Here is a 27631-nt window from a genome sequence, read left to right as displayed (position 1 = left end):
CTTAACCACTGAGCCATCTCTCCAGGACAAGAATGTATCTTGTGAATCACTTACAAAGGCTTCGAGTAAGGCAGAGCACAATACATTTCCCATGATCCCATGATATTTTTCCCATCTAGTGAAGCCAGCATGTTTTGATGAGTACCACCCTAAAAAACTACATCAAATAAGACAGAAAGGAAACAACAGAACTTTGTCAATGTTTTTGAAAAAGAATACGGTTATACCTGTGTTTTATTATAAATAAACAGGTTCTGTCATGTTTATCTTCTTGCCAGCAAATGAAGGACATTGTTTCATAAAGCTTCTAAAATGTACATGAATATTTCATTAAATCATATTTCCTTGAGAAAATAAAGTTCCTTCCCATTTATAGCAGACAGTTGTGAGGAGTTTGTAATTGTAAGACCAGGGTAGCCAGTACCGGTTGCTTGTGGAACAGTTACTCCTCGATTTTTAAAACTTTTTCTTAAAAAATAAACGTACAATCATAGGTGTTCATTTACTTTAAAAATTCTAACGATGAAGAAAATTATTGTCTATATATTTAAGTCCTTGTATAAATTACAAAACTCAAGTTTATGTCACAGAGTCCCTTCCCCAAAGGAAGCATAAAGCACTTTTGTGGTACCTTTCACCAGTAAATATGTGTATCACATTGAAGTTGACAAAGAAAAGTAAAGTCAATATTGCATCTTTAAGCCCTAAGAGAACATTCTTCTAAGCTGTCTCTTGTGATGAATGAGCTTCCAAAGTCATTTGATTGCCATGATTTAACTCAATCTCAAATAAAGTTATATAAAAGGAATACATGTATTGACTTCAGTAGAACGCTGACTGTGAATTATCAGTGAACTTCAGACTCTTCTTGCTTGAGGTCAACAAACACCCTTTGGAAGACAACCAAGAGTACTTTAAGACTAGGACAACAAATAAAATTACAACAAAAACAACAATAATAATAACAATAAAATAACAATAATAAAATAAAAATAATAACAGCCAACACTGAGGTAAACTCCCCTTTCAAAAGGCAACGTGTGCTGCCTGGATTGTCAGGAGAGAGTTCGATTGTCCCTGATACCCAAATGTTTTTCTAACCAGAGTTCAGCCAGTTGCATGGTGGAGGCAAAAGTACTTGCTTTGGATCCTAAGCACATCTTATACTGCTTAGGGTCCAAGTTAGGATCACAATGAACTGGATGGAAAATATGCACCACTCCTACTTCTTGACTTCTGAAGGGTCGTAGGCCAGCTAGGATAACTTTGTTGTAGAGATCTACGTCTTCCAGTCCCCAGCCTTGTATTGAGGTATCAAATCCACCTGCGCCCAGCAGATCGCTTTTGTAAATACAGGTGATTCCATAGCCATAGTCTCTCCAAAATCCAGTTTCCTTTGAGAATACAAAGTCATCCCCTGTGGGAGGATTTCCCATGTGGGTCACCTTTGGGTCATACTGGCTAAAGATGATGGGGAAGTATACCTGTTGTCCCTGAATTGTATTGTCTCTACATCGTTGGAGAAAGTCTCCTCTAAAGATCAAGTCAACATCACAAAATAGCAGCAATGTGTCATTGTCAAATTGAGTAGAAGCCATTTCAAGACCAAGACCTCTGGAAAACTCCCCTTTCATGGGAATCAGCATCATTTCTGCATTTGGGTACCTGTTCTGATATTCCCGTATCAGCTCGATGTGTTTGTTGGATTCTTGGCCAGAATCCCCACTGAAAAGGATGATGACTAGCTTCACATTTTGCTTTGGGATAAGACACGTACTTTCAAAATTTTCCATGAATCTCAAGAAAATGTCATACCTTCCAGTGAGGGGAACGAGAATGTGGACTTTCTTTTCTTTGTGCCATCCTATTTCTTTGGCCTCTTGAAGAGATGAGAGTATTTTTAGAGAGTTGGATATGAAGGAGAACGACTGGGTGCCGCTGTTAATACTCTCCACTAGGCTGCTGACATCGAGTTCTTCCATTTCTCTGAAGAAAGGCTTGCTAAACAACTGCTGAAGATAGGCATGGCGCCTCACAGGCACAGTCAGTTTCCTTCCTTTGTGCCTTTTGTACAGGAGGAGCAGATCCAAAATATATTCCACCCCATGCATGGGATCAACCCTGCGGTAGCCATACTGAATTTCCTTGAAGTCAATGAGCCGGCCCCTACTCTTGGCATTCTCGTTGATCATCTCCATCACTTGCAAGACCGTGTCATCCAGGGCTGTCCTTAGGATGCTGTTGATGCTCTGTCGAGGAGGCTGGTTCTCTGCAGCTGAGTAAAGCAGCTTCCCAGTCAGGAACTCCCACTCGATGACCTCATTTCTCTCCCGAGGCTGGAAGTGGTTGAAAGAAGGCATCACTCCCAGCTGCTGGTCTTCTTTGCTCACTTCGCTGTTGCTGAGCTTGCTCATGAGCGCGCTTTCTCTGTGGAGCTGGATGGTGCGGTAGCGGAGCTCGGAGATCTTGCGGCTGAGCATGTAATTATGTAGTCTGTACTGGTACGCAGGCCTTTTGTTCGGATGAAGTGTGATGGCTGCGTGGATTTTGCTGTTGTGAAGGTCTTGGATGTAACCCTTGCGATTGTGTTCATAGTTTTCATGGAACAGCTGTTGCATCTGAAAAGTAAAGGCAACCAGAATGTAAGTTGGAAAGGAAAGCGAGCATGAAAATTAAACATTGAAAAGAAAATATTTAATAAATATTTACCAACATGGTACTTTATGGTTAATATGATTCATAAATTTATACTTATATGAAATTACAAGTTTTATTCCTAAAACCAGAAGATAAAGTTGTATTTACTATGAGGTATTAAAGTACACAAAATTAGTGGAGTGACTAAACTAGCTAATTAGCATATTTTCTATGTCATAGAAACCCATCCTTTGGGCACACACTACATTATTATTGACCTCATCCTCCACTTTGTATAGTAGAGCCCTAGACCATAGTATATCTCAATCCTCACAGTAACAACCACTTAACTTCTAATTAGATCAACATTTGTTTTAATTTCTACTTGGATTCATTTAACAAATGCCAAGAACATAGGAAGGAATACTGTAAAGCAATGTTTGATATATTTTTAAAGTATTTTACATCTCCATTTCTCCAGAATCCAGGCCCAAATCATTCAAATATTTTCATAATCTCCTAGTAGACCTTTTAGAAGGAAAGAGGTGCAGTGGACATGCCAGGATATTCTAAGAGGATGCTCATTGAAGAGTAAAACAAAGGCCTATTGCTTATCATGACAGGAATAGGCTGTCAGATGAGTCTTAGATGTTGATTAGTATCCAGGTTTATCAGTTTCACCAAGGAAATTCTTGGTAGGAAGCTGAGGTACACAGATCACTTCAGGTGTGTACAGTTAGGCATCCTTGACACTCTCTGAACCAGGAAAGCTTGCAGCTCATCCATAGCAAATTTACTAACCCAGAAACTGAAGTGAAAATGCGTATTTTTAAAATAAGCATTCAAACTTTGAGCTCACACTTGTTCCTTTGACAGAAATCAAAAGTGCTCTACTGTTATACCCAGAGCACCCCAGAAGACTACCAACAGAGTGGTGGAGAAGACAGAGACCCACAGTAGTAGTGGGGTAGGGTATATATTGTGTAAAGAAGAGAAGGGTCTAGGGGGCTGTAAATCCATAGCAACAGACTCAGGATTGGTGTGCCTCTGAACTGAAGGTGCCTGTCTTTAGTTAATTGGTTAGTTGTAGCTGCAAGAAGGTTGCTCTCTTTGGCGGGTGCTGTGGTTACTACATTCCAGGTTTACCAGGGAAACATGCTCAGAGCCTGTTAGCTTGGCTCCTAATTGGTTTCTGAATATAGGGGATATTGCTTACTTTCATTTTAGCATGGAGAGCAAGGACAGGGCACTGTACAAGATCAGGGGTGCAGCACACCTTGCCACATGCTGTTGGGTCAGAGCCCTATATTCTTCTGAGTCTTTTCTGCTGCCTATCATGGCACAGCTCAGGGCAAGTTTCTGGATTCTTTGGACTCTTCACTACCACATCCACCAGAGTAAGAGCTACTGAAAGAAGAAACGTCTCTACTGAGAGATGAAAAAGACACTGGTCTATGAGCATAGCAAAATGTCCTTGGAAGTCATTGTATAGTTATGTTCATTTAGCAGCAAAATAGTAGTATGCTTCCCCTGGGCATATTACCTATCTAGTCTCAGGTTCTTGACCTTATTAGCAATATCATATATGTATTCCATCTCCAGAGGTGGCCTTAAATCTATTCAAAAAGTGGTTATCACTCCACTAACTATTATACCTGTTTGCACATCTTGCAGACAGGTCATTGTTATATCTCACAGGGTTCATAGCTGGGTGAGATTATTACCTTTTTCTTTTGGTAGCATGTATAGTATGTTCTAGCACTGTGAATGCCAGCAAATAGGGGATAGGCTTCCTGTTGAGTACAAGCCAGTTTTCTCCTTCTTCTGTACTGAAAGTGCATGTCTTCAAGATGTAAAGGGTAACATCAGTATTTGGGGATTCTATAGGACCTTATTGGTCAAAGACTCAAAAAAGAGGTAATACACTCTTGTACTGGGGGCTTTATTTGTTGTCTAGTTGGGGATAGGAAAAGTTCTCAAAAGTAGCTCATTTATACATACTTCAGGTGATGTAATTATGATAGTATCTTCAGTAGATTTTGTAATGTAATTATAATAGTATCTTCAGTATATAGCTTTTGGTGAAATTTTTATTTTCATATTTCATATAAAGGATGGACAGTTAATCTAAGAGTCACACTTTGGAACCTGATGGGATTAAGTATACATAGGTTTTTAAACAATGGATTCTACGGAACTTCATAGTCAGTCTGTTTAATTCTTTGTTGCCTCTATACAATGCGAAAATGCCAACTGCTTCAATGCTTATTGAAATTGCACTAAATAAGATAAAAGCATGCATGACATTTAGCATTGTAGTCTAGTAGACAGTACTCAGTAAACAATAATTACATGGAAATAACTGGCGTAATTGGCAACTTTATATTAAAACTATGTTTTTGCATTTGGACTCTTAGACAATGAGGCCTGCACCTTCCATTAATACATGCCTTTATTTTAATGCTTATCAATTACAACTTGAAATTTAGTTACATATAGTCAGTGCTTAATGTACTAGTGACACGTTAAATTACCAAAAAAAAAAAAAAAAAAAAAAAAGACAACATTGTGAATATTTCACCAAATTAAGGTTTAGGGGGTTTAAGTTGATTAATTAAGACTCTATTGAGAACCAGAATAGAGTTAAAACTAAATGGTACACATCATATTACACATGGAGTACAACAAAACTCTAGAAAAGTATGTAAAGTTTACATTTTGAAATTATAGGAGCTTGCTTGAAGTGATTTATCACTTATATTTCAATTTGTTTGTTGTTCTTTAAAGAATTACCAGTTGACATTGTGTCAGCACCATGTTAGAATAACAAAATCACAGCTGGAAAGGTACCAATGACTCCAATCACCCACAACCTCTGCATCTGAGAGGCTATGAAAAAGACTATTATGAAAAGTCAGAAACAAAAACAACAAATGTCTAGCGATGGCTTAATATGAATTATGACCACACTTTATTACATTAAGTTGCCTCTGCCTTTACATTTATTAGTAATGGAAACACAGTGTGCATAATTCATGAAAAGATCATAGAAAAGTAAAAGAAAAACTTTAAAATCCTTTACATATACAGGAAGGAGTTGGGTATTTAAATAGACACAAGGTCATTATAAGAATAATGGAAAACAGAGACCACTTCCTGAATAAAACACCAGGAGCACAGACACTGAGAGCAACCACTAATAAATGGGACCTCCTGAAACTGAGACGCTTCCATAAAGCAAAGAATATGGTCAACAAGACAACACAGCTCCCTACAGAATGGGAAAAGATCTTCACAAGCCCACATCTGACAGAGGGCTGGTCTCCAACATATACAAAAAACTCAAGAAACTAGATATCAAACTACCAAATAATCCAATTAAAACACAGGGTACAGATCTAATCCAAGAATTCTCAATAGAACAATCTCAAATGGTGGAAAGACACTTAAGGAAACGATCAGGGAAATGCAAATAATATCTACTCTGAGATTCCATCTTACACTGATCAGAATGGCTAAGATCAAAAACACCAATGACAGCTTATGCTAGAGGATGTGGAAAAAGGGGGACACTCCTACATTGCTGGTGGGAGTGCAAACTTGTACAGCCACTGTGGAAATTAGTATGGCGATTTCTCAGAAAATTAGGGATCAACCAACCTCAAGACCATGCAATACTACTGTTGGGCAAATACCCAAAAGAGGCACATTTACATACACCACAAGGACATTTGCTCATCTATGTTCATAGTGACATTACTCATAACAGCCAGATCTTGGAAACAACCTAGATGTCCCTCAACTGAAGAATGGATAAAGAAAATATGGTATCTTTACACAATGGAGTACTTACTCAGCAATAAAAATCAATGACATCCTAAAATTCACAGGCAAATGGACAGAACTAGAAAAAAACATCCTGAGTGAGGCAACCCAAAACCAGAAAGACAAATATAGTATGCACTCACTTATAAGTGGATACCAGACATTAAAGCAAACATACCCAGCCTATAATCCAAAACCCTAGAGAGGCTAGAACCCTCTTCCAGAAACAGATGGAAGCAGATGCAGAAACCTACAACTAACCAATGGACCAAGCTCTTCAAGTACAATTGAAGTAGAGATCTTCAAGTACAATTGAAGTAAGAGAGGAGTGATAGTATGATCAAAGGAGTCAAGACCACGATGGGGAAATCCACAGTATCAGCTGACCTGAGATAGTGAAAGATCACTGACTCAGGTCTGAAAGATGGGGACCATGCATAAGACAAAATACAGGTGACAATGTTGTTACTGGGACAATATATAAAGCCACTGGCAATGAGTCTAAGATCTAACACTAATGCACAAACTGACTTAGTGGAGCCCATTCTATACGGAGAGATACCTTGCTCAGCCTAGACAGAGGGGTGTTGGGGATGGAGAGATACCTTGGTTCTGATGGGACAGCCATAGTAGACTTCCTATATGAGGACTTACCCTCTCTGAGAAGCAAATAGGAGGTGGGTGGGGAGCGGGAAGAGAGGAGGGAGGGGGAACTGGGATTGGAATGTAAAAATAAATGAATCAAAAATAAAAAATAAATAATGGAAAGATGATTTATCATATTTTAAAGTGATTACATGTCTGTATCCATTTACTAGATTCCATTAAGCCATACAACTGCAAAAGAAGAATTTTCCAGAATGTAGGTTACTTAAAAACAGTAATGTTGAAAAGAAAATATACCCAACTCCAATTTAAAACACCTAATTTAGAATGATATTGGTCACTAAGAAAATATTAGGGATTTCCATGGGCTACTGAGGATGAGAAGGTCCATCTGGAGGTAATTGGTCACCGAAGGTCCTGCAGGGCAATGGCTGTGATGAAAATTCCCCCAGACAACAGAGTTCACAAAGAGCTAGGAAAAGAAGTGATCTAAAAACGCTGAACACAAAACCCTCAGTGTGTAACTTGGGTGCAAACACTCATATGAGAAACTCAGGTAAAAACAACCCCTGGATTTAACATCTGTTTCCAAGAAGTAGACAACACAGAGCTATAAGGAGTACAAAATGCACAAAACAAAATTTTTCATGGAACATACTTCATGTCAGGATGCAGAGAAAAATCAATGTCTTTGTTGATATTAGGAAGTATAGAACTTTAGCAAATGTACTGCAAAGGTAAATATAAGGTGAATGTCTTGCCTGGTTAAAAGCATTTCTTTCTGAGATAAGTCATTTCTCTAAGAAAAGAAAATAGTGCAACATGTACAAAGTACAAGTTAAAAAACTAAAATGAAGAACTACCACTTCCCTCAATCCACATTAAAAAAAAAAAAAAAAAAAGGCCAGGTAACATTTAGCAAACAAACCAAAAGTATAAGATGAGATGTCATCCTGTAGATTTAACATAAAATGTAAACTGTCACTAAATTAAATAAGAAGGAAAATCAGTTAAGTCCTGTAGAATGACTGCAAGTGGAAGATATCAGCAGACATGTAAGAGAGACAATTCATGAAAGTGTTTTTGTTGTGGCAGGGTGAGGGGAGTGGGATTCAGCTGTTTAAGTGCTTGCTGCCAACCATGATGACTTGGGTTTGATTCCCAGAACCAACAAGCTAGAGGGAGGGAACATACTCCATACTCCAGCAAATAGTCAATTGTCCTCTTACTTCCATGCTTGTGAGAAAGTGTGTGTGCACATTGCACATGTGTGCATGAATGATCACACACACACACACACACACACACACACACGGGGAAGGGGCAAAAAACAACACATGTGGTAAACCAACTTTTTAAAAAGAAAGTGTTATTAAAGTAAAAGTATAATATGTATGTGCTAAATTCACATAAATGTATTCACAATGAAATTAACTCAGAATAGTTTAAAAAGAGGAACAACAAAACCTTTGGGAGACAGAAAACCTTTCTGGCCAGCTTTTTGTAAAAACAGAAGTTTTAACAGTGCGTCTCATGTTTCTTGAACTAAACACTGACAGGGAGATGATTTTGCAAAGATATGCAAACAAAATAAATGAGAGGTGAGAACCCTGTAACTTCCACAGATAAACCATAATGGATTCAAGATATCACAGAAAACTCACTAAAAAAATTCAATAGAAAGAAATTGGGATCAACTTGAATAAAAAAAACCCTAATGGGACTCTGTAGAATAGTAAATTGCTAGTGTTAATGTCAGCAGACAGAGCAGTCAGCTGCCCCTTTGTGTGCCAAAATATATGTTTAAAACATATTTTCTAAAATCTGTGTGGTGGATATTCTTGTGTTGACAGATAAGAGCCATCCCTATTTTCCAGAAACCCTAACTGGTATATACCTTAAAGCTACCTCATCTCTTACCTTAATGTGTGTGTGAGTATGTGTGCATGTGTGTATGAGTGTGTGTGTGTGTGTATGAGTGTGTGTGAGTATGTGTGCATGTGTGTATGAGTGTGTGTGTGTGTGTGTGTGTGTGTGAGAGAGAGAGAGAGAGAGAGAGAGAGTATGCATGTATGCATGTGAGTACATGTGCATATGGAGGGCAAAGCTCAGTACTGGGTGTCTTCCTCAATTGCACTTCATTGTGCATTTTTACAATAGCACTTTTGTCCATTCTTTAAAAATACATTTATACAATGTACATGGATCATCTATATCCAACAGTGCCTACCTCTGGCCTCCATAATGTCCTGAACCAGTTTCCCTTCTAACTTCATATTTTTTAATTACTATCACTAAATCCCTGAGTCCAATCAGCATAAAATGTGTTAGATAGCATTGTGATGTATTCTAAAGAGGTGTGGTTTGTGATTCTCTTTCCTTGCCTACCCTCTGCTACTCCACTCCCTTCCTTTAGCTCCCAGTTCCCACATTCATTTCCTTGTTGGTGGTTAGTGTGTTCTTTGCCTACTCTTCATCTTTCACATGGCTCATTGCTACTCTCTGGGTCCCTTTTTTCCAGACTTTTAGATTTTACCCACACTTATATATGTTCACATGAATATGCATATATATTATAGGATATGTGGGAGAACATTTATTTCTTTCTGTATTTTTATCACCCCAATATTATAATTTTAAGTTCCATCCATTTTCCTGATTTCACTTTTCTTTACAGTTGAAAATATCCCATTGCATATATGTAGCACTTTTTCATTAGCCATTCATATGTTGGTGACATCTAGGCTGGTTCTATTTTTTGTTATTTTGATTACAGTGGCAAGAAACACAGAACACAGATTTTTTGGGAGGAAACCAATCTTAGTTTTTAAGACAAGATCTCTCACTGAACCTGGATCTCACTGATTTGGTCAGGCTAACTAGCCAACAAACTCTCTAAATCAATCTGTCTCTGAGCTCCATAGTTCTGGGTTTGCAAACATGTGCTTCAGCTAGGCCTTCACACACATGCTGGGGATCCAGACTCAGATCTTTGTGGTTGCACAGCAAGCACTGTACTGAATGAGCTATCTCTGCAGATCTCCTCACACTTAATTTTAAACATTTTATCCAAGCAACAGCCATTTTTATAGAAGCAGATTATAGGAACAAATAAACAAGAAAAATAAGTATTGTCATTAGAAGAATGAAGGAGCTACTGAAATTATTATTGTGACATAAGGTCATGTTGATGGGTATATACATATCATCATATGCTCTGTTACACAGTTCTCTCTCTATATAAACCAAGGTGGCTCATAGAACAAATGCAGCAAAAATTAAATGTAACAGTATTAATTTAAATCCAAAGAAAAAGAAATGGGAATTAAAGGTTATTTAAAGAATCTAGAAATTAAACCAAGAGACATAAAATTTAAAAAATAGTTAACAAAAGTTTAGTAAATGAACAGAGCCATCTGGGAAGTTTGTATGTAGCAGGCTGACAGTCATTTCAGAAGAGTCAACAAAGACACAGGCAAAGAATTATCAACAAAATAATTCATGAAAATTCTCCTCCAGATGCAACAGATGAAGAGCTGCTCTTTCCAAACTGAAAAGGCTTGTTCACCAAAAACATAAAGATGAACTAGCAAACTAACTCACGGAATGTAAATCAATGAAATTTTAGGATCCTGTGGTAGAGAATATGCTGGAAGCCTGCTAGGAGAAGAGGGAGAAAAAGCTTAAGAACTTGAATGTCTTCTGACTTCTCAAAAAAAAAAAAAAAAAAAAAAAAAAAGGAAAAGAAACAAGATAATGATTGTTTCAAAATATAATGGAACAAGGACATCAACCCTGAACTCCCTGTCTCAACAGCAGGAGATAATAAGGTCATGTTCTTAGCTCAAAAAATCTCTGTAGCACATTTCTCAGAAAACTCTTAACAGATCTCTTTACCAAACAGAGAGGAAAAACAAGAACAAGAAAAAGGAAGACATTGTCAAAATGGGGACATAAACGACAAGCAAAATTAAACTGATTATCATGGAGAAGTTTGTATGAGGAAACTACATACACACACACACAACTGAAGATGTCATTTGTCTTTTATGAGGGGAAACAGGGCAGGGTGTACTTGTGTAGTGGGTGAGAGAAGGTTCTACCTTTTTAATAAGCCTTGATCCATGAGAGTACAACTGGATGGTTACAGGAAAACTGGCTTTCCTCAGCAATTTCTCTGTGAAAAGTGATGTTCAGTCCATTCGTACAGATGTTGTAACATAATTTAACTTTTAATTAATTTATAAAGGTCAGTAAATATTTGAGGAAATCCTTTTGAATGAAAAGGAAATAAAAGAAAAACAAAGACAACATGATTCCAATGGCTAAATGGGTAAGATAGAGAAAAGAAAATGCTATCAACTTCATAAAATTGAGAGAAAGTGCTTGTAATAAAGAATTATAAACTAGGTGATATAAAATATGGAAAGGTTCTTAGAAATAAATAAGTTTGATGAATAAATCATTAGTTGGGAAAAGGCAGGGAGTCTTTTGGGTTTCATTATAAATTTCAAAGCATTGCATGATGTTTTGACCACTTTGCATATAGGTTTAACATAAGTGTATTTAAACAAATAAGTAATTGCATACATATACATTTTGGTAACTATTAGTCAAGCCAGTTTTGTTAGAAGACATCCTAGGAAAGTTTCAGGTTTTATGTTGAATTTCTTGGTCTTTATATAGTTGACTTTTGTGAAGGGCGAGAGATAAGAATCTAGTTTTATTCTTCTACATGAGGCTATTCGATTTGACTCACTCCATTTGTTGGCATCTTTAGCCATTTGATGAAGATTGCACTGAATCTGAATAATGCCTTTGGTAGATTGCCAGTTTTATAATATTAATCTTGCCAACCCATAAGTATGGGGGAATCTTTCCATCTTGTGATATCTTCAAGAGTGTAAAGACTGGAGGTGTGAATGACAAAGATATAGCTTCTCCCAGACCCAGACAGCTGCATATTTGAACTCACAGTGATTATAATAGCATGCACAAGACATATGCAAGCTCAAGTCAGATCAAATCCCAGCTTGTAGCCAAGTAGCTACTAGTTGTTGCGGAGGAAGAGACAGATTTAATAGTGTAGTCCTGAGGAGTTGATCACACTCCAGTGGTAAGGAAACACAATTTTGACCTAATTGATATTGGGGAAAGAAGAAAACATAAGAAAGACTGAAAGTTGGGTGAGAAGAGGAGGTTAGCCATGGATCTGGGAGGGGTTGAATTGGCCAACACACATTAAAAGTTCTGAAAGAAGCAATAGTTTCTGCTGTTTAAATTGTTTCTAACCAAAGGAAATGGCCCTAGTATGTACAAGTACTATTTCCATCACCCAGTTTCACTATAAGTAGCACATACACTTTCTTTCCAAGGGTATTTTCCTCTGTTCTCCAGCCAGCCCTTCTGTTTTCACTTTCTTCCATTCTGTCAGTAAACCAAATAACATCACAAATAAGGTCACCTTTGCAAACCACATGGAAGAAATTCCAGTCCCCGAAGAACTCAGAAATTCTCTGCTGCATTTCTTAATAGCTCTGACCTCCTACAGTCTTGTCTAGAAATATTTGCTATTTCTTTCTTATGGGATTTTAAATATTCTGAAGAAAAGTTCTATTCCTACTTGTCTGTCTGACCATGGCTCAGCCAGCTGATGTACCTTGCAAGTTAGCACTTAGACAGAAGCCAGACCAATGGGGATGGACCTGGCACTAAGGATGAATTACCATGTAATCTTACACAGACTACTTACTTCATGATGCTTCGACTTAAACACTGTTAAAACTAGGCATACGAGAGCATGTAGCTCACATAGTACTGGCACTAATATGTTTGTCTGAAGTGCTTACAAAAGAATATGTCACATAGTAATTGCAATAGGAATCGCCATTTTGGTTGCACCCACTTCTGTAGCCATTTTCTTTTTCTAATATTATTAATGAAAGTATCAGATAAGTAAATAATGGCTTTGGTCAAATTTCCCTTAGAAACTTTCACTTATCATTTGGTTTATCACCTGAAAACTAGCAAACCGATGACTCATCTCAGGAAGTCTTTGGAGAGGTAAAGGAGAAATTGGAAACCAGGCCATGACTGGGAAAGCTGGCTGTGAACATTTTTAATCTTCTTCATCACAGAGAAACAATGACATTAATTATTCTTAATTTATTTTCATAAGAAAACATTTAATTCTGATGATATTTTTCTCAGATGTCAAGACATTTTATGGAAAAGAAGTGATCCTCTAAATTGCAAGCTTTTGCGTATATATTTCTTTAATATAAAACTAAGAAGAATGGGGGGCAAGGAGGTGTTCTTGTACTAGGAATTGGAAAGTCCACAATTTGAATGATTGGGAAAGCGTACAAGCGTATATCATTAACATGGTATAAAACATAATTGTGACTATGTATTAAAGACTTCGTAATTTGCCCTGTGAATATTTAGACTTATTTCATTTTCTATGATTTAGTTATGTAATACTAATGACTAAATGGAGAGTACTACTCCTCTAATGCAAATGCCTAATGATGCTTCTTTTATTTTACAACATTAGAGAAAATACAAATCCTAAGAGGAATAGTGGTTTCTCCAATTATCACAATTATTCTTCCTTAAGTGCTGTCTGTCTTCAAATAGTAACAGGAATGTGCATAAAGAGTGTCCTAGTTCTCTGTAAGAAAAACACCACAAAGAAGGCACAGCTTGATTTTAAATCTTAGGGAGAAGTAATTTTAGACAAAATCATTTAATTCTATAATTATAGAGAAAATTAAAATTGCCATAGGATTTACAGTAAAGAAACAGTTGAAAGCAACGAGTTAGTGTCACCATAACAAAGTATGTCCCTTTGCCACCATTTATGCTTTCACATAAACTATTGTTTTGCCATAGAGATTTATGAAAATAATATCACTAAACTTTACAAGTTTGAGTAAAAGTGAATGAAACAACAACAGCAACAACAAAACAAAACACATGAGAAACCGCCGCCTTTCCCCTACACCCGAGAGAGTTGAGTCAGGTAAGTGTTTAGCAGTAATCCTTCTCTAGACATAACAGAATATGAAACTATTCTGTTATGGTGTGGCTTTATGAATTTAAAAATGCAAGGCACTCCATTTTTGTACCTGCCCATCCAATAGGCCTCTCAGACTCCCCACATAAAGTTCACACCTGAAAACTGGGCAAGACTGTCTTCGATGTTAACAGCCCCTTCTTTGGTTTCCTAGCTTTCTTTAAACCAACAACTTGTCCTTGATGTGGTGGTGTTGTTGAGCAGTTAGTGAATTTGAGTTTGGGGTTTCATTTGCAAACCTGTCCTGAAACAATACTCTTGGCAGCTTACCTGTCATTCCTACAGCTACAGCCATTCATTCACTTACGTTATTTAGTTTCCTAAAGTGTCACTAATTACAGGTAGGGAAACGACAAAAACACAAATACAGTTCCTGCCCTTGTGAAATTGCATATGGTGATATATAGTACAACATACACATATTTTTCAGCAGCTGAATACGTTTGACATGTGGTGATTCTACTCATAGATCATACTGTACTTGCTGCTTTAAATGACCACATGCTTTTCTAGCTGACCAACTCCTAGAAGGTAGGACAAGCCTGATACTTTTACTTTGCAAAGTACTTATAGTTTGTTTGAATATATATATTTTGGAATATATATATTCCAAAAATACTTGTAAAGAATACAGGGACTAGAATGCCTAAAACACAATAACTAATTTTAAAAATTGTAGCCACTTTAATTAATAGCCTTTCTTAACATTTGCTATTTTCTAACTTAACATCATGGGTCAGCCTGCAGAGAAATTTTGTGTTCATATTATGCTAATAAAAAAAATCTATAGCCAAAATCTAATCTTCCAAAGGAAGCTGGGAATTGGCCTGGGATTTGCATTTTCATTAAATAAATGGCTCCACACCACAGGGCTTGATCTTATAGAAGTCATCACATGCTGGAATGTTCTTAGTGTATGACCTCGACACTATGATCTATTTGAAATTAAACCCTTCTTCCTAATGTTATTATACTCATCATGTATACAGGAGGTCAAAGCCTATATCTGAAGACTAACACCTTTCAGTGTCTGACATAAATGTATCCATTTCTTACCACAAAGAATAGATTTTTATACTGAATCATTCAGAATTTTCTATTTAACCATACAATAAAGTCAAAGATTTTTTTTCCAATATTAGAAGCTGGAAAATTGTGAAAGAAATAAGCATTGTCTTTTTCTTTAAAACACACTTTTCTATACTCTGGTCCTTTGAAATTCCAGTTTATGAGTTGTTGAAGATGTGCTGACACCACATTGGTTGTTCTACGGACAATTCCTTCATAAGTCAAAAGTACTCAGGTTGCAGTCTGAGCCCCCACACTTGGATTACTCAGTGCTGAAGACTGGACCTGGGGCATTGTGCACACTAGTCAAGCACTCTGCCACATCCTCAGACACAAAGGACAATCCTCAACATCTTCATTTGCTATTTTTTCCCAGGTTTCTAAAGCAGTGATTATCAACATTCTGAATGCTGAGATCCTTTAATACAGTTCCTCGTACTGTGGTGATCCCCAACAATAAAATTATTCAATTGCTACTTCATAACTGTAATTTTGCTAAGACCCACATGTTGAGAACCACTGTTCAAAAGGTTTAATTTAAAAAATATAGATTTAGATTTAATATATCCGTAAATATACAGCACATATCTTAAGGTGTTTATGCCATATTTAGATAGTCCATTACTCTTCTGTCAAGGTTGATGGGAAACATACATCTTTTTATTTTTTTATGGCAGCCATCCACATGGAAAGAAAGGTAGAAGAGAGCACCGTCCTTCTTATTTTGTGCTATGAAAATGTGAACTGGCTTCTCAGAATTTAAACTGACTATATTTCAGGCCAGACTCCATAACATTAATAATCTCTTCACAATAAATTAAGAACTGCTGCAAAAGCACACTGAATGTGAATGGCTGTTGGTTGACCAGCCTTCACCATGTGGATGCCAAGAATCTTCCATTTAAGAATCAGTAGAAAAATAGTTTCTGTAGATACACTTAAAAGGATGTGATATTATTAATGGTTTTGGGGGTGGCATTTAAACTGCTTAAGGAAAAGAAAAACCAGCACTTCCACACATTGTCCTGTTCTTTCATCCGCCTTTGTTTGATATGCTTATTCTGAACCAAAAACCCAGCTATAGGGTTTTAAGATATGCTCTTTCATATCTTGTTTGATGCTGGACAAATTCCATATACCGAGGATAGGTCTCTATGCTGTATGAAACAAACTTAAAACCGTCCAGCTTTAAGTGTACTAGGAGTGGCTGGATTTAGAGCCAGAGGAACTGAAAGTTGTGAGATTACATCTCCTAAAAACAGAGAGGATGCCCACGAAGTCTCATTAACATGGCTGCCTAAACCACTTTAACAATAACACCAATGTACATGCTAATATGGAAAGGGGAAAGATCCATAAGCCTCAACCCTGACCAAAGAACTATAGGCAAATGAGAAATGATAGGGAAGAAATGGCCTTTTCCAGGGAAAAGCCCTCCCAGTTCATTTTCCAATCCCAAGTGGTTGGCTCTGATGTATTATACATACTGGCAACATTATACAGATTCATTCATTTAGGAATGTAAATGTATACACACACACACACACACACACACACACACACATATATATATATATGTATTCACATATTTATTTATGTACTTAAGAATATATGTGGATATTCATTTATATGTATTTTAAAAATATATGTGTGTATATGTGAGCATGTGTGTGTTGAAAACTAAAGATGCCATGAGTTTGAGAGAGCAAGGAGAGGCAAGAGGGAAGAAATGGAAATTTGAAAAGTAAAAATTAGTATAAATAATTCACTGTGCATATGCATACAAAAGCATCATTTATGCTATAAATGTATACAATACAGAGGGGGGGGGATGATAAGACAAAACAAGTAAATACAACAAACAACTCCCACCCTCTTTTCATAACTTTTGTTCCAGTGAGGTTGAGTTCAGTTTTTCTCCTTTTTCTAACAGCCTTGATTAAGACCTTTCTTGCCTGTTTAACAAGGGCTCTGGCAATTTTTCTTTAATACAGGTCATGGAAAATACTTGTTGATGTAGTGAGCCACAATGCTTATATCCTCTGATACCCCTAAAACTTGCCCACATTAACTTAATAAAATGAAAAACAGAAAGGCTCAAATTAAAATACAGCTCTTTATGGTGTAATCAAGGATATAAGCAGTGACTTCTTCCAGCTGATTTTATTAACATTAAAGTTTTATGACAAATTATAAGATCCCTAGAGCTAAACACAAAATTATAATAGCATAAGCATGACGATATCTATTAAAATATTTTCCTTAGAAGAAGGGTCTTAATTATGGTGTATAGACTTCTGCAGGGCTACAAAGAATGGCAACAAGATTCTAATTAGCAAGTGGGCCCTTCCAAGATGGTGGTAGCAAGTGTAGTCTAATCAGAAAGTCAAGTTTTTTTGAAGTAAAAATAAAATTTGAGACACTCTGAATTTGACTTTTCTAATTATACTGTTGCATGTTTACATAGGGAGTATGTGTAATTTATTCTTATAGGATCTTAAGTATAAGGTTGTTGCAATAAAAAGGCACAATTTATGTCAAAGATTAATAAGACAATGTCATTAGACCCAGTGGATTTCACACTGTCCACAGTCTCTGCATTAGCTATAGTGAAAGAGTAATGGGTAATTTACTTTTAAGTAAGCAAAATTATCTTCTAACCACACAGAAGAATTTCTAATTGTTCAGTTGAATAGAAGAAATCAATGAAGTACTTTTAGTAAGCAAATGCAAAAGTAGACTCTCAAGAGAAAGCTGGTGGGAGCAAAGGAATTGCAATTTGGAATGAATCAGCAGGAGTTTTGTTGGGTTGGATTTCTTTCTATCTTTCTCTCTCCTCTTTTCCCACTCTCTCTCCCCCCCATTCTCTCTCTCTCCCTCCCTCCCTTCCTTCTTCTCTTTCTCTCTCCCTCCCTGTCTTTTCCTTCGTTCCTTCCTTCCTTCTTTCGTCCATTCCTTCCTTCCTTTCTAAACAGAGTCTCACTATGCAGTTCTGGCTGCCTTGGGATCACTGTATAAATCAGGATAATATCAAACTCACCGAGATCCTCCTGTGTCACTACACCCAGACAAAAGCTGTGTTTTCTTAACAAGCAAGAGTACACTTTACTAGTGTAGGGATTTTCATGTCTGTTACAACATTATTGCTACCAATATTTGTGAACACTTTTAATTAATTTCATGTAATATTTGCATGGGTATTTATTTTTAAAGAGATTAGTGAAATGAGAAATTTACATGGATGCCATGTGGCCTACTCACTGCAAAAATATTTCACATAAACACAAGTGACTTTGAATCAATAATCCATATGTGGATTCAGTGCAATTAGTTCTTTAAAAGGAAATAATTAAATTCATATTTTAGTTACCTCATATCTTATATGCAGTCTATACTTAATATTAGTGCATATGTGTAGGTATAAAAACATATATGCAAGTTTATGTCAGATATATGAAAGATGAGAATTTTCACTAGCATCACACAATCAAAAGTGAAAAAATAAGATGCATGAAAAGGATGAAAACTTAGGTTAAGTATTTTCTTCTTCTAAACATAGTAGGAAATCCTTTCTAGTGAAAAATAAAACTATAACCACACACAACAGATTTCAATAGCATATTAAAATAAAAAATTTACCATAGTAACCAGGATAAAGCCAAATGGAAACCTACCACTATAGAAGCTTCCTGATATAAGCACATATAGAAGAAAAAAAACTTTAAATGGAGTCATTCTATATGGGGAGGACAATATCCCAACTAGACACTATATGCTACTATATTAAACCCCACTACAACAATGGATTGCTTTTTTTTTTCCTTTTAAGGTTTTGGCTAATGGGGTTCCATAGATTTCCTTAATATTAACCCCCAAACCAATGCTATTTAGTACCCTCCAGAACTTGATGTAAACCCGCATTGCCAATGTAGAACATTGGGAAATCTAAATGGCACTCACTTGGAAATATTATCACTACTGGATAGAATTCATAGTGCTAGAAAGTTCTATGCAAGTTGCTGGAAGAGAAAAGTAATACCCAATCAGCAGCTACAGTAAGAAACTTCCTACCTGGATATGACCACTTGTGTAAAGGTAGCATGAATATAATGAGACTACCCAACTACTTTTTGATTGTATGTAAGGCCTACTCCAGGAGATGTAACTCATAACTGACACTGTAAATGAGGCCAAGAACCAGAGGATCAAAGGTCATGGGCTCTAGGAGAAAACCTACTACTATTATTCTGCTAAATGATCACAGCAACAAAATGACCCTTAATATCATACTGCTGTGCCCATAGATCAGTGCCTTATTCAACCATCACCAGAGAAGCATCTTTTTGCAGTAGATATTAATTAAAACAGAAACTCACAACTGTTCATCATGCAGAGACTAAGATGCTCATCCCTAACCTTGATTATACCTCTTCCCTCAAGGCTTAGGATATCTACACATAAGAGGGAGTGGAAAGATAGCAAGAGGAGGTGAAGACTTCAGAGATAGAATATTTACTAGAAGCTCATTATAAACTCACATGCACAGAGTATACACACGCTCAGAGTATACACACGCTCAGGCAGACAAAATCCCAGCAAGCAGGACAGAAGGTGGGCAGGAAGACCCATCCCCATGCAATGAACTATGACTGCTACTGTGTGAGGGAAAGTAAGTTTTCTTCAATGGAGTGACACCTGATACAGCAACTACATTGTGTGTCAGGATCCACATAAAGCAGTAGTCAGCCATTACAAACTGGAGCCATTCTTTAAAGAGAGTGAAAGAAAGAAAGCATAAAGCGAGGTAGGTAGGGAAGCAGGGGAGATTCTGTGAGAAATTGGGGGAGGGAAATGAATACCAAAATATATTACCTGAAATTATCAAAGAATAAGCAAAAATATCATTTAAAATTAGTACCACAAAGTGAAAACACAATCAGTACACCGTAAAAATGATTTTGCAGAGTAGAGTTTTTATTTTAGACTGAATCTCAACTCACCCATTACTTTTCATCTTGACAAATCTACTTTTATGTAATCTTTTCTTATGATTTTTTTTTCTTTTTTAGGGAGATGGGCTGGGCATTAAAATATATGCTAAGTGATTTAATTCATATTCTGAGTGCTGATTTGCACAAGTTGCACTGATTGAAAAATTGCTTGTTTGATGACAAAATAAATTGGAAGGTAATGCATTTACATAGAGAAGGCACAATATTGCTCCATTCACATCACCCGAGTTTAGATCTGAGTTGATTGCAGCTATGTAAATGTATTCCATCTGCATTGTGTAATCCCTGGGACAACTGGTATCTGACAATGAGAAATACCATACAAACAAATACATACAAAAATAAAAGTAGGAATCTAAGGAATTTACAACAAGGAATATTAGGTTTCAGTCAATTTTTATAAGGCAAATGTATGGTAGTGAACAAACAGAAGACATCATTATCATCTTCTTACCTAGTGTTAAGAATAAAAGCCAAACACAAGCTATGTATGTGATTGTTACAATTAACTCAATCATTGTGTCTGATGAATGCATGTAATTTAAAATACAATTAAAATAGTAGCCAAATCATACCGAAAGTTATGCGAGACAATTAAAATATATTTATATAAGATATACATATAAATGAGAATCTTGAAAAAAGAATGACAAAGAAATATCTCAATTCAAATGACAGACTTGTTAAAATGCTCAACAAATCAGTGCAGGGCATTTATTATTCTGTTCATGTATTTATAAAGGGTCTACTAAGAAGTAAGACAACTAGCAAAGTAATCATTACTACTAGAGCTAATAAGCCTCTCTAAGGGATCATGAGAGGAGAGAAAATTCATTAAAGGTTTGTGGAGATGTAGAAATGAATGCTGAGATGAGAAAGCAGAATGAGAGTCTGTAGAGTGTGAGGGAAGGAAAGGGGGAGAAAGGAAGAAGAGAGAAGGAGGCAGGAGAAGAAAATAAAGACCAGAACTTTGTGCACTTTGTGACCCTATTCTTTGGTAGTCTCTCCAAAGGCTGCCATTAAACCTCTCTACTGGGCAGGCCTCTTCCCCTCCCTTCTCTCATCATTTTTTGAGTGAGCAGCACTTCATGAGTCAGAGGTTTCCTGACAACAATCAACATCTGCAGGTGTGGAGTGGAATGCCGCACAGGTCCCTTCAGGCTACAGACAGGACACTGAATTTATATAATGGAAAAGAGGTTACCAGCAACCTCTTCCTCTATGATGATAAAAGATTCAAAATTCTCTGTAGTTCAGAGACATGAAACAACTCTAAATACAGAAATTGCAGAAAAGCATGGCAAACAGCTGGGTGGATTTGAAAGGAAAGGTGAAAGCCATAAGCAAAAGGAGATACAAAGGGGAGGAAGGGGCCTATGAAAAAGAACTAAAACATCAGAGGATACAAGACCCTTTGGCAGGAGAAAAGGTATTTCCTCTGTAATCCTGGTGAGAGTGGATGAGGAGAGATGCATGCCTTTGGGGATGAGCCGAGGCTTTGGTAGCAAGGAGACAAGGTGGTTTCTACACTCGGACTTCTGAGTAACCACAAAGTTAGGCAGGTATTGGAGCCCAGTGAACAAGGCATTTACTGTTCTCTGTTTAACTCTGCTAAACTGAAATGCGTAATTCTGTGGTTCTGATTTACATAATCTTCTATGACTGAAAATAGGATGAAGATACTCATCTGTTCCTAATTTAGATCCAAGTGGAGACGCAAGCAAGATTTGACAGAAATAATCTAAGATGAACTTATCTTCAAATGGTGAAAAGTAGTTTCAGGACTATGTCCAGTAACCATCCTTCATCCTTGGATGTCCACACACAGCAATGCTACTATGAGAAACCTTTAGCAGGACCCGGTCTGTGTCAGGTAGGGACAACCATCCAGCATGTTTCATGCTAATGAAAGTGTGGAGCTGTTTGCTTGGATGTGCTGGTATGTTCAGTGTCTGACAACAAACAGATGCTCATTTCTGCTATTGTCCATTCAATTATTATCAGAGTCTGAGATTCCCTCATCCACCACTGACACCTCCAGTCATTTGTACAAATTTGCTGAGATGGGAATGACTGACATATGCTAATTCTACCATTTAAAGTTATTAGGCTTAATTTGTATTTTACCTAGAAAGTGCATAATTATGTACTAGATGTTTGTACTTAAGGTTTGATTTCACTTACTCTGAAAAGACAAAAGGACAAAGACAGAAACTATTTTCTTCAAACTAAATTTAATGTGACTTCAGGTACAATTGGATAAAAACTGCTTTTAAATATCTGACTTAAGGAATAATATATAGCTGGGTGGTGGTGGTGCACACCTTTAATCCCAGAACTCAGGAGTCAGAGGCAGGTAGTTTGAGACCAGCCTGGCTACAGAGTGAGTGCCAGGATAGGCTACAAAGCTACACAGAGAAACCCTGTCTTGAAACACACACACACACACACACACACACACACACACACACACACAGAGAGAGAGAGAGAGAGAGAGAGAGAGAGAGAGAGAGAGAGAGACAGAGAGAGAGAGAGAGAATCTCTGTAGCTAAAATTTTACCCTTGTAGTTAAGTAATACTTTTCAGACTTACTACAAGAAATTTGGGGTAAATTTTAAAGCCACCTGTACTTGCTTTCATGTGGGCAGGTCACCACTGACAAAACTTACTCCCTCAATTAACAACTACTCCACAAAAGGTTGTCCCAGGGGGAGGGACTTCAAGGTTTTCCTAATCTAAGTCCCCCAGTTTGTTATACAATTTATTATATTGGATCTCTTGGAATCAAAAAAAAAAAAATCCCACAAAGTCTTCTAGGACATTTAAGTTAGTTTGCATCCTGATATTAGTTCCATTTGTTTTTTTAAGAATAGGAGTTGAGGAAGCAGACTTGGGGGTCTGATTCTATGTAGCCAGTCTCCAAAGCCACACTTCTGCTTTCTACTAGACCTGGCAAATAACACCAAAGTGTAGAATTTAGCACTTGTGCTCTAGTGATTTCTATCTTAGGTATGCTTCAGAAAATTTCTTTCTACAATGCTTCAGGTCATTCTGTAGGCCATTGGAAAACATGGGACTCTACTCTTTTAACCAACATTTATACCATTTATCTCTAAATAATGTGATAATTGTTTATATCTCTACAAAAGTTATTGATAAAACAAAAGGGGACAGCAAGTGAAAGATGATGATGATGATAGACAGATGACAGACAGGTGATAGATAAATAGATGATAGATATAGATAAATAGGTGATAAGTAAACAGATAAATAGATGATACATTAATAGATGATAGCTTGATAAATAAATAATAGCTAGATTGACTGATGGTAGGTATAGAGAGAGGGAGAGAGTGCCTAGGTTGATGCTTTACCTCATTTCTTCCATATTTGATATCACAAACTAGTCATTCATGAATTTATATTTGAATCAGAATCTCACTTTGAATCAGCTATAAGATTTAATCCGTAGGCCTAAATTCTTAATCTCCAAATTGAGGACAATATGTCAGTATAGCTGTCATAGCAACGATTGTTTTCTCATGGACTATTCAGTAAGAGGTCTTTCTTGCTGATAAAAACAATTCCAGGCTGTTCTCATAGAGGTGGGTGTCAAAAACCTAACCCTACACTTTTCACTCAGGCACTCTCTGTAGGTGAATGCTACTGTGGGGTGCATGTTGCTTACATGTAGACAATTAAGTCTATGCAACAACCCATTAAATGTGGTGGTTAGTTACTATGAGTTGAGCAAAAGCTAGGTCTGAGCATTGACTAACTGCTGATCCCAAGATACTAGGATATGTTTGCTGTGCAGGCTGGTGCCACAGACTCTCCTTGCCTGCTTTTGAATTGGCCTGTTTTTCATTCAAATAACTCAGCTCTGTCATCCCACCCCTCTGATCTATCAAATGGTGATAATGATGTTGACCCATCTCCTAGGCATGCTGTGAAAAAATGCTAATTAATGTTCACAAAACACTTTGAAAACACAAATTGCCATTTAAATGCTAAATATGTGTATTCAACAGATGCCAAGTGTACCTTGGGATTAGCATGTCCTAGATGCTGAAATGCCTTGCATGAAGTGTAGAAACCAAACAAACAGCCTAACACCTGCTCAAATTTCATACTCTTTCCCACTCTACTTTGTGCAACACATTTTTTTTAACAGATTTTGTAACTGAAAGCTAGAAATAAGCAGTGACTTGAATGTCTCTCTTAGAACGAGGCAAAGGCTATACTTTAAGTGGTTGTTAGAGAGCTAAGTAACTAAATCGCTCAAGGTTTATTTTGTTTTGTTTTGTTTTTTTTTTAAATGAGTTTAGATAGTACATAGCTATGATAGGAAGACTGACGGTTCTTTTCTGTAAAACTCAATGTTGCTAATAAAGTGATAATTGGCACCTTTTCAAACAGGAAGATCGATTGATTTGGATTAATACAGACAACTACATTCAAACTCTAAACTTCCAGGGGAAGTGTGCAACTGATGAGACTTGTGAAAGGATTCAAAGATGGGAGCCAGGCAGAGCTACCCCACCCTATACTAAGGCAGCTCTTGCCAGAGCTGAGCCAGCAGCTGCTTAGCAATGTCTCGCTAATATATGCTATCCAAAGAACCCTGTCCTAGCATTCCAAGTCTTCGGGAAATCCTGCCAAATAGTCCACCCGGTGTCTCTACCAACCAGTCCATCACAGGAGCCTCCCTTGCTTTGAAGACATAAAGAACATAATGTCTAAACCATCTGGAACCATTTTCTTCCAGTTGTCTTTTTACCCCACCAGAGGCCTATGGCAGGATTTACATTTTCATGGCTTTTCAATTTTCAACAGTTAATCATCTTAGAGGATAGGGATGTGCAAAGCTGGCAATGTTTCTTGGGAGACTCGATAGAAACTCGGTGGAAGGAAAGCAGAATTTCTGAAGTGGAGGGCTGCATTAAACATGAAATAAACACTCCACTCCTGTGCTGCCAGCCTAAAAATAGTTATGGGCCAGATTTTAAAGAGCCTCTGTATGCTTTCTCCAGCGGAGCTACTAGCATTGACTTTAGCTTGATTACTACACAAGGAGAGGGCCAGATGGCCTGCCCTTGAACTGAAATCAAAGGGCCTTCTTTTATTTGCTGCGGGTGCTTCCTAAATATATAATGACCCCTTGGTTATTATACAAGGGAAATTTGTGAATCTGTTACAATCTCTTCCAGCTGAGTTCTGTATTCAGTTTTCTTGGCATACTGAATAGTTAAAAATCAAAGTTAACTCTCTTGGAAATACCTCATTTTCAAATTGTAATTTGTCCCAGAATGAAGCAATCTACTATTGAACCAAGGCCAAACTCTCTCTTCAAGGATCAGATGGGTTGGGCTTGTTCTTCAAGGTGTCATTTTGGGTATTTTGTTAGGACCTGTGAAAGATGTAGGCTTCTAGGACTAAATTGATCAGCGGATGAAATTTAAAAGGATCCCAGATGATTTGAAGGCAAATTAAAGTTTCAATACCAAGGAACTACATGTAGCTTCTGCCAAGTAGTCTGCTTCCTAAGGTAGACCTCTGACACCCTGAGCAGTGACAACCCAGGAACTTTCAATTCTCCTGGTACAGAAAAATACTGAACAGAAAAGTATTTGATCTTAGCTACCTCTGTATCGGATTTAGGTAAGACATCACTACTTATTGGATGTCTATGTGTTATATAATATTCAGAAGCGAAGAGCATACACAGATCTTGCAATGCCTAGTTATGCATGCACTTGCTGCCTGACAACTGGAGTTACAGAAACTGAACTCAGGAAGGCACCAAGTGTCTCTGAAGGGAAAAATGAGAGCTTTAAGAGCAGGGGTGGCTTCCCTGAGCTAGAAAGGTGATCTTGTCCTCGACACAATGATGTTTTGTTCTCTGTTATAAGGCTTGTGGAGTTCTAACTTATGGATAGGAAATACACTGTGATGTCTGCAAAGGCCAGGAGCAAATGCACTTCATAGACTAAATGAACCCTGCAAGGAATTCCTGAAATTCCAGGCTATTGGGCTCAGTGTCGCCTAACCTTTATATATAGTCAAGACTCTGTATCTTTATGGATTAAGCAATTTTAAGTGCTTAAGAATGGGTTACTATTTATAAAAACAACCAAACACACATACCTAAGGCTGAAAGAGCCAAAACTGGATGAAATATGCCAAGACCAGTACTAGCAAACTCAACATAAACTAAATTTGGTTCTCAACTTTCCTGATGCTGCGACCCTTTAATACAGTTCCTAATGTTGTGGTGACCCTCAACCATAACATTATTTGTTACTTCATAACTGTAATTTTTCTACTGTTAAGAATTATAATGCAAATATACAGGATAGCCAATATGTGACCCCCCCCCCCCAGGGATCACGACCTACAGGTTGAGAACATCTGGTTGAGAGTTATGTGGCCACCCAGAGGCTAGTTGGTGGCTTTCAGGATGTGCAGAGGCAGAAAATAAGAAAAAGCATGTGCAGAGAGTTGGATCTCCACTCGGGTTGCTGGGGGTGAAAACAGAACAAACTGCTGGGATGATTGATTGAGAAAGAGTTCCCAGATTCAGAAATATTGGCTGTGACTTCAAGTTTCAAAAAGTGCAAAAAAAAAAAAAAAAAAAAAAAAAAAAGAAAAAGAAAAAGGGAAAAAAGAGAGGGGGAGGAATGTTGCAGGTGAGAAACCTCAGGAGCAAAGCTGGAGGCAGAGTGTTGCTTGGATGACAGATCAGGGCCTGGGCTAGCTAGGAGAGAGCAAAAGGCTTCATCATTGACTGAGCTTTAAGGAGTTAGGAATAAAAATTGTTTAGTTTGTTTTGACTTTTAGGAAGGGCCACAGTTCAGGCTGTGGTGGGACAAACAGAACTTTACTTCGCATAGTTGCCCTCACATACTCTGCCTTTGATTTCACTGGAACCAGAGAGAGAGAACATAAAGTAAGAATTCCGTACTTCAACCAATGTAGAGATGCTGTTGCTTAGGCTAGCAAGCAGTTTCTAATAATTTCTTCAGCTTTCAGAAATTACCAAAAATGAAAGAAGATATTTAACAGATGTTTAAAGGGCATTAAGTATTATCAATCAAGCTGACTTCAAATTTCTTTGAAGAACATCTGTGCTTCTTTCTGGGTTGCTGTTAGAGGAAACTGTGTCTGTTGCTTTATCTATAGATTTAATTGGAGGTATTCCATCTGTGCCTTTAATCATTTACTCCAAGTTTAGCGAAAGAACATTGATTAAGGACTAAACTCTCCCTCTTTTCTACATCATGGAATTGACAGGAACAAAATTTAAATGCTCTTTGGTAAAGAAAAATAGCCAACACAAAAATATCTCTAAAAATTATAGACAGGCAAGAAATGATGAAATTGAACTAAATATTAAAAACATCCT

The 27631-nt window shown here is 37.2% G+C and overlaps 1 protein-coding gene across 1 annotated transcript in view; it reads right to left on the bottom strand.

Annotated features, from left to right (window-relative positions):
- Window positions 1-200: 200 nt before the first annotated feature.
- The window catches only part of Chsy3 (chondroitin sulfate synthase 3), a 213069-nt gene continuing 185638 nt past the window's right edge, over window positions 201-27631 (bottom strand). The window contains exon 3 of the mRNA XM_051200921.1: window positions 201-2618. Coding sequence (XP_051056878.1) covers window positions 1056-2618 — 1563 coding nt within the window. The 3' untranslated portion in view covers window positions 201-1055. The remainder of the gene's footprint in view (window positions 2619-27631) is intronic.

Source organism: Phodopus roborovskii, unplaced genomic scaffold (genome assembly GCF_943737965.1).
Source record: "Phodopus roborovskii unplaced genomic scaffold, PHOROB, whole genome shotgun sequence".
Lineage (NCBI taxonomy): Eukaryota > Metazoa > Chordata > Mammalia > Rodentia > Cricetidae > Phodopus > Phodopus roborovskii.
Note: the sequence above shows the minus strand (reverse complement) of the source record. Positions and strands in the feature narration are given on the sequence as shown.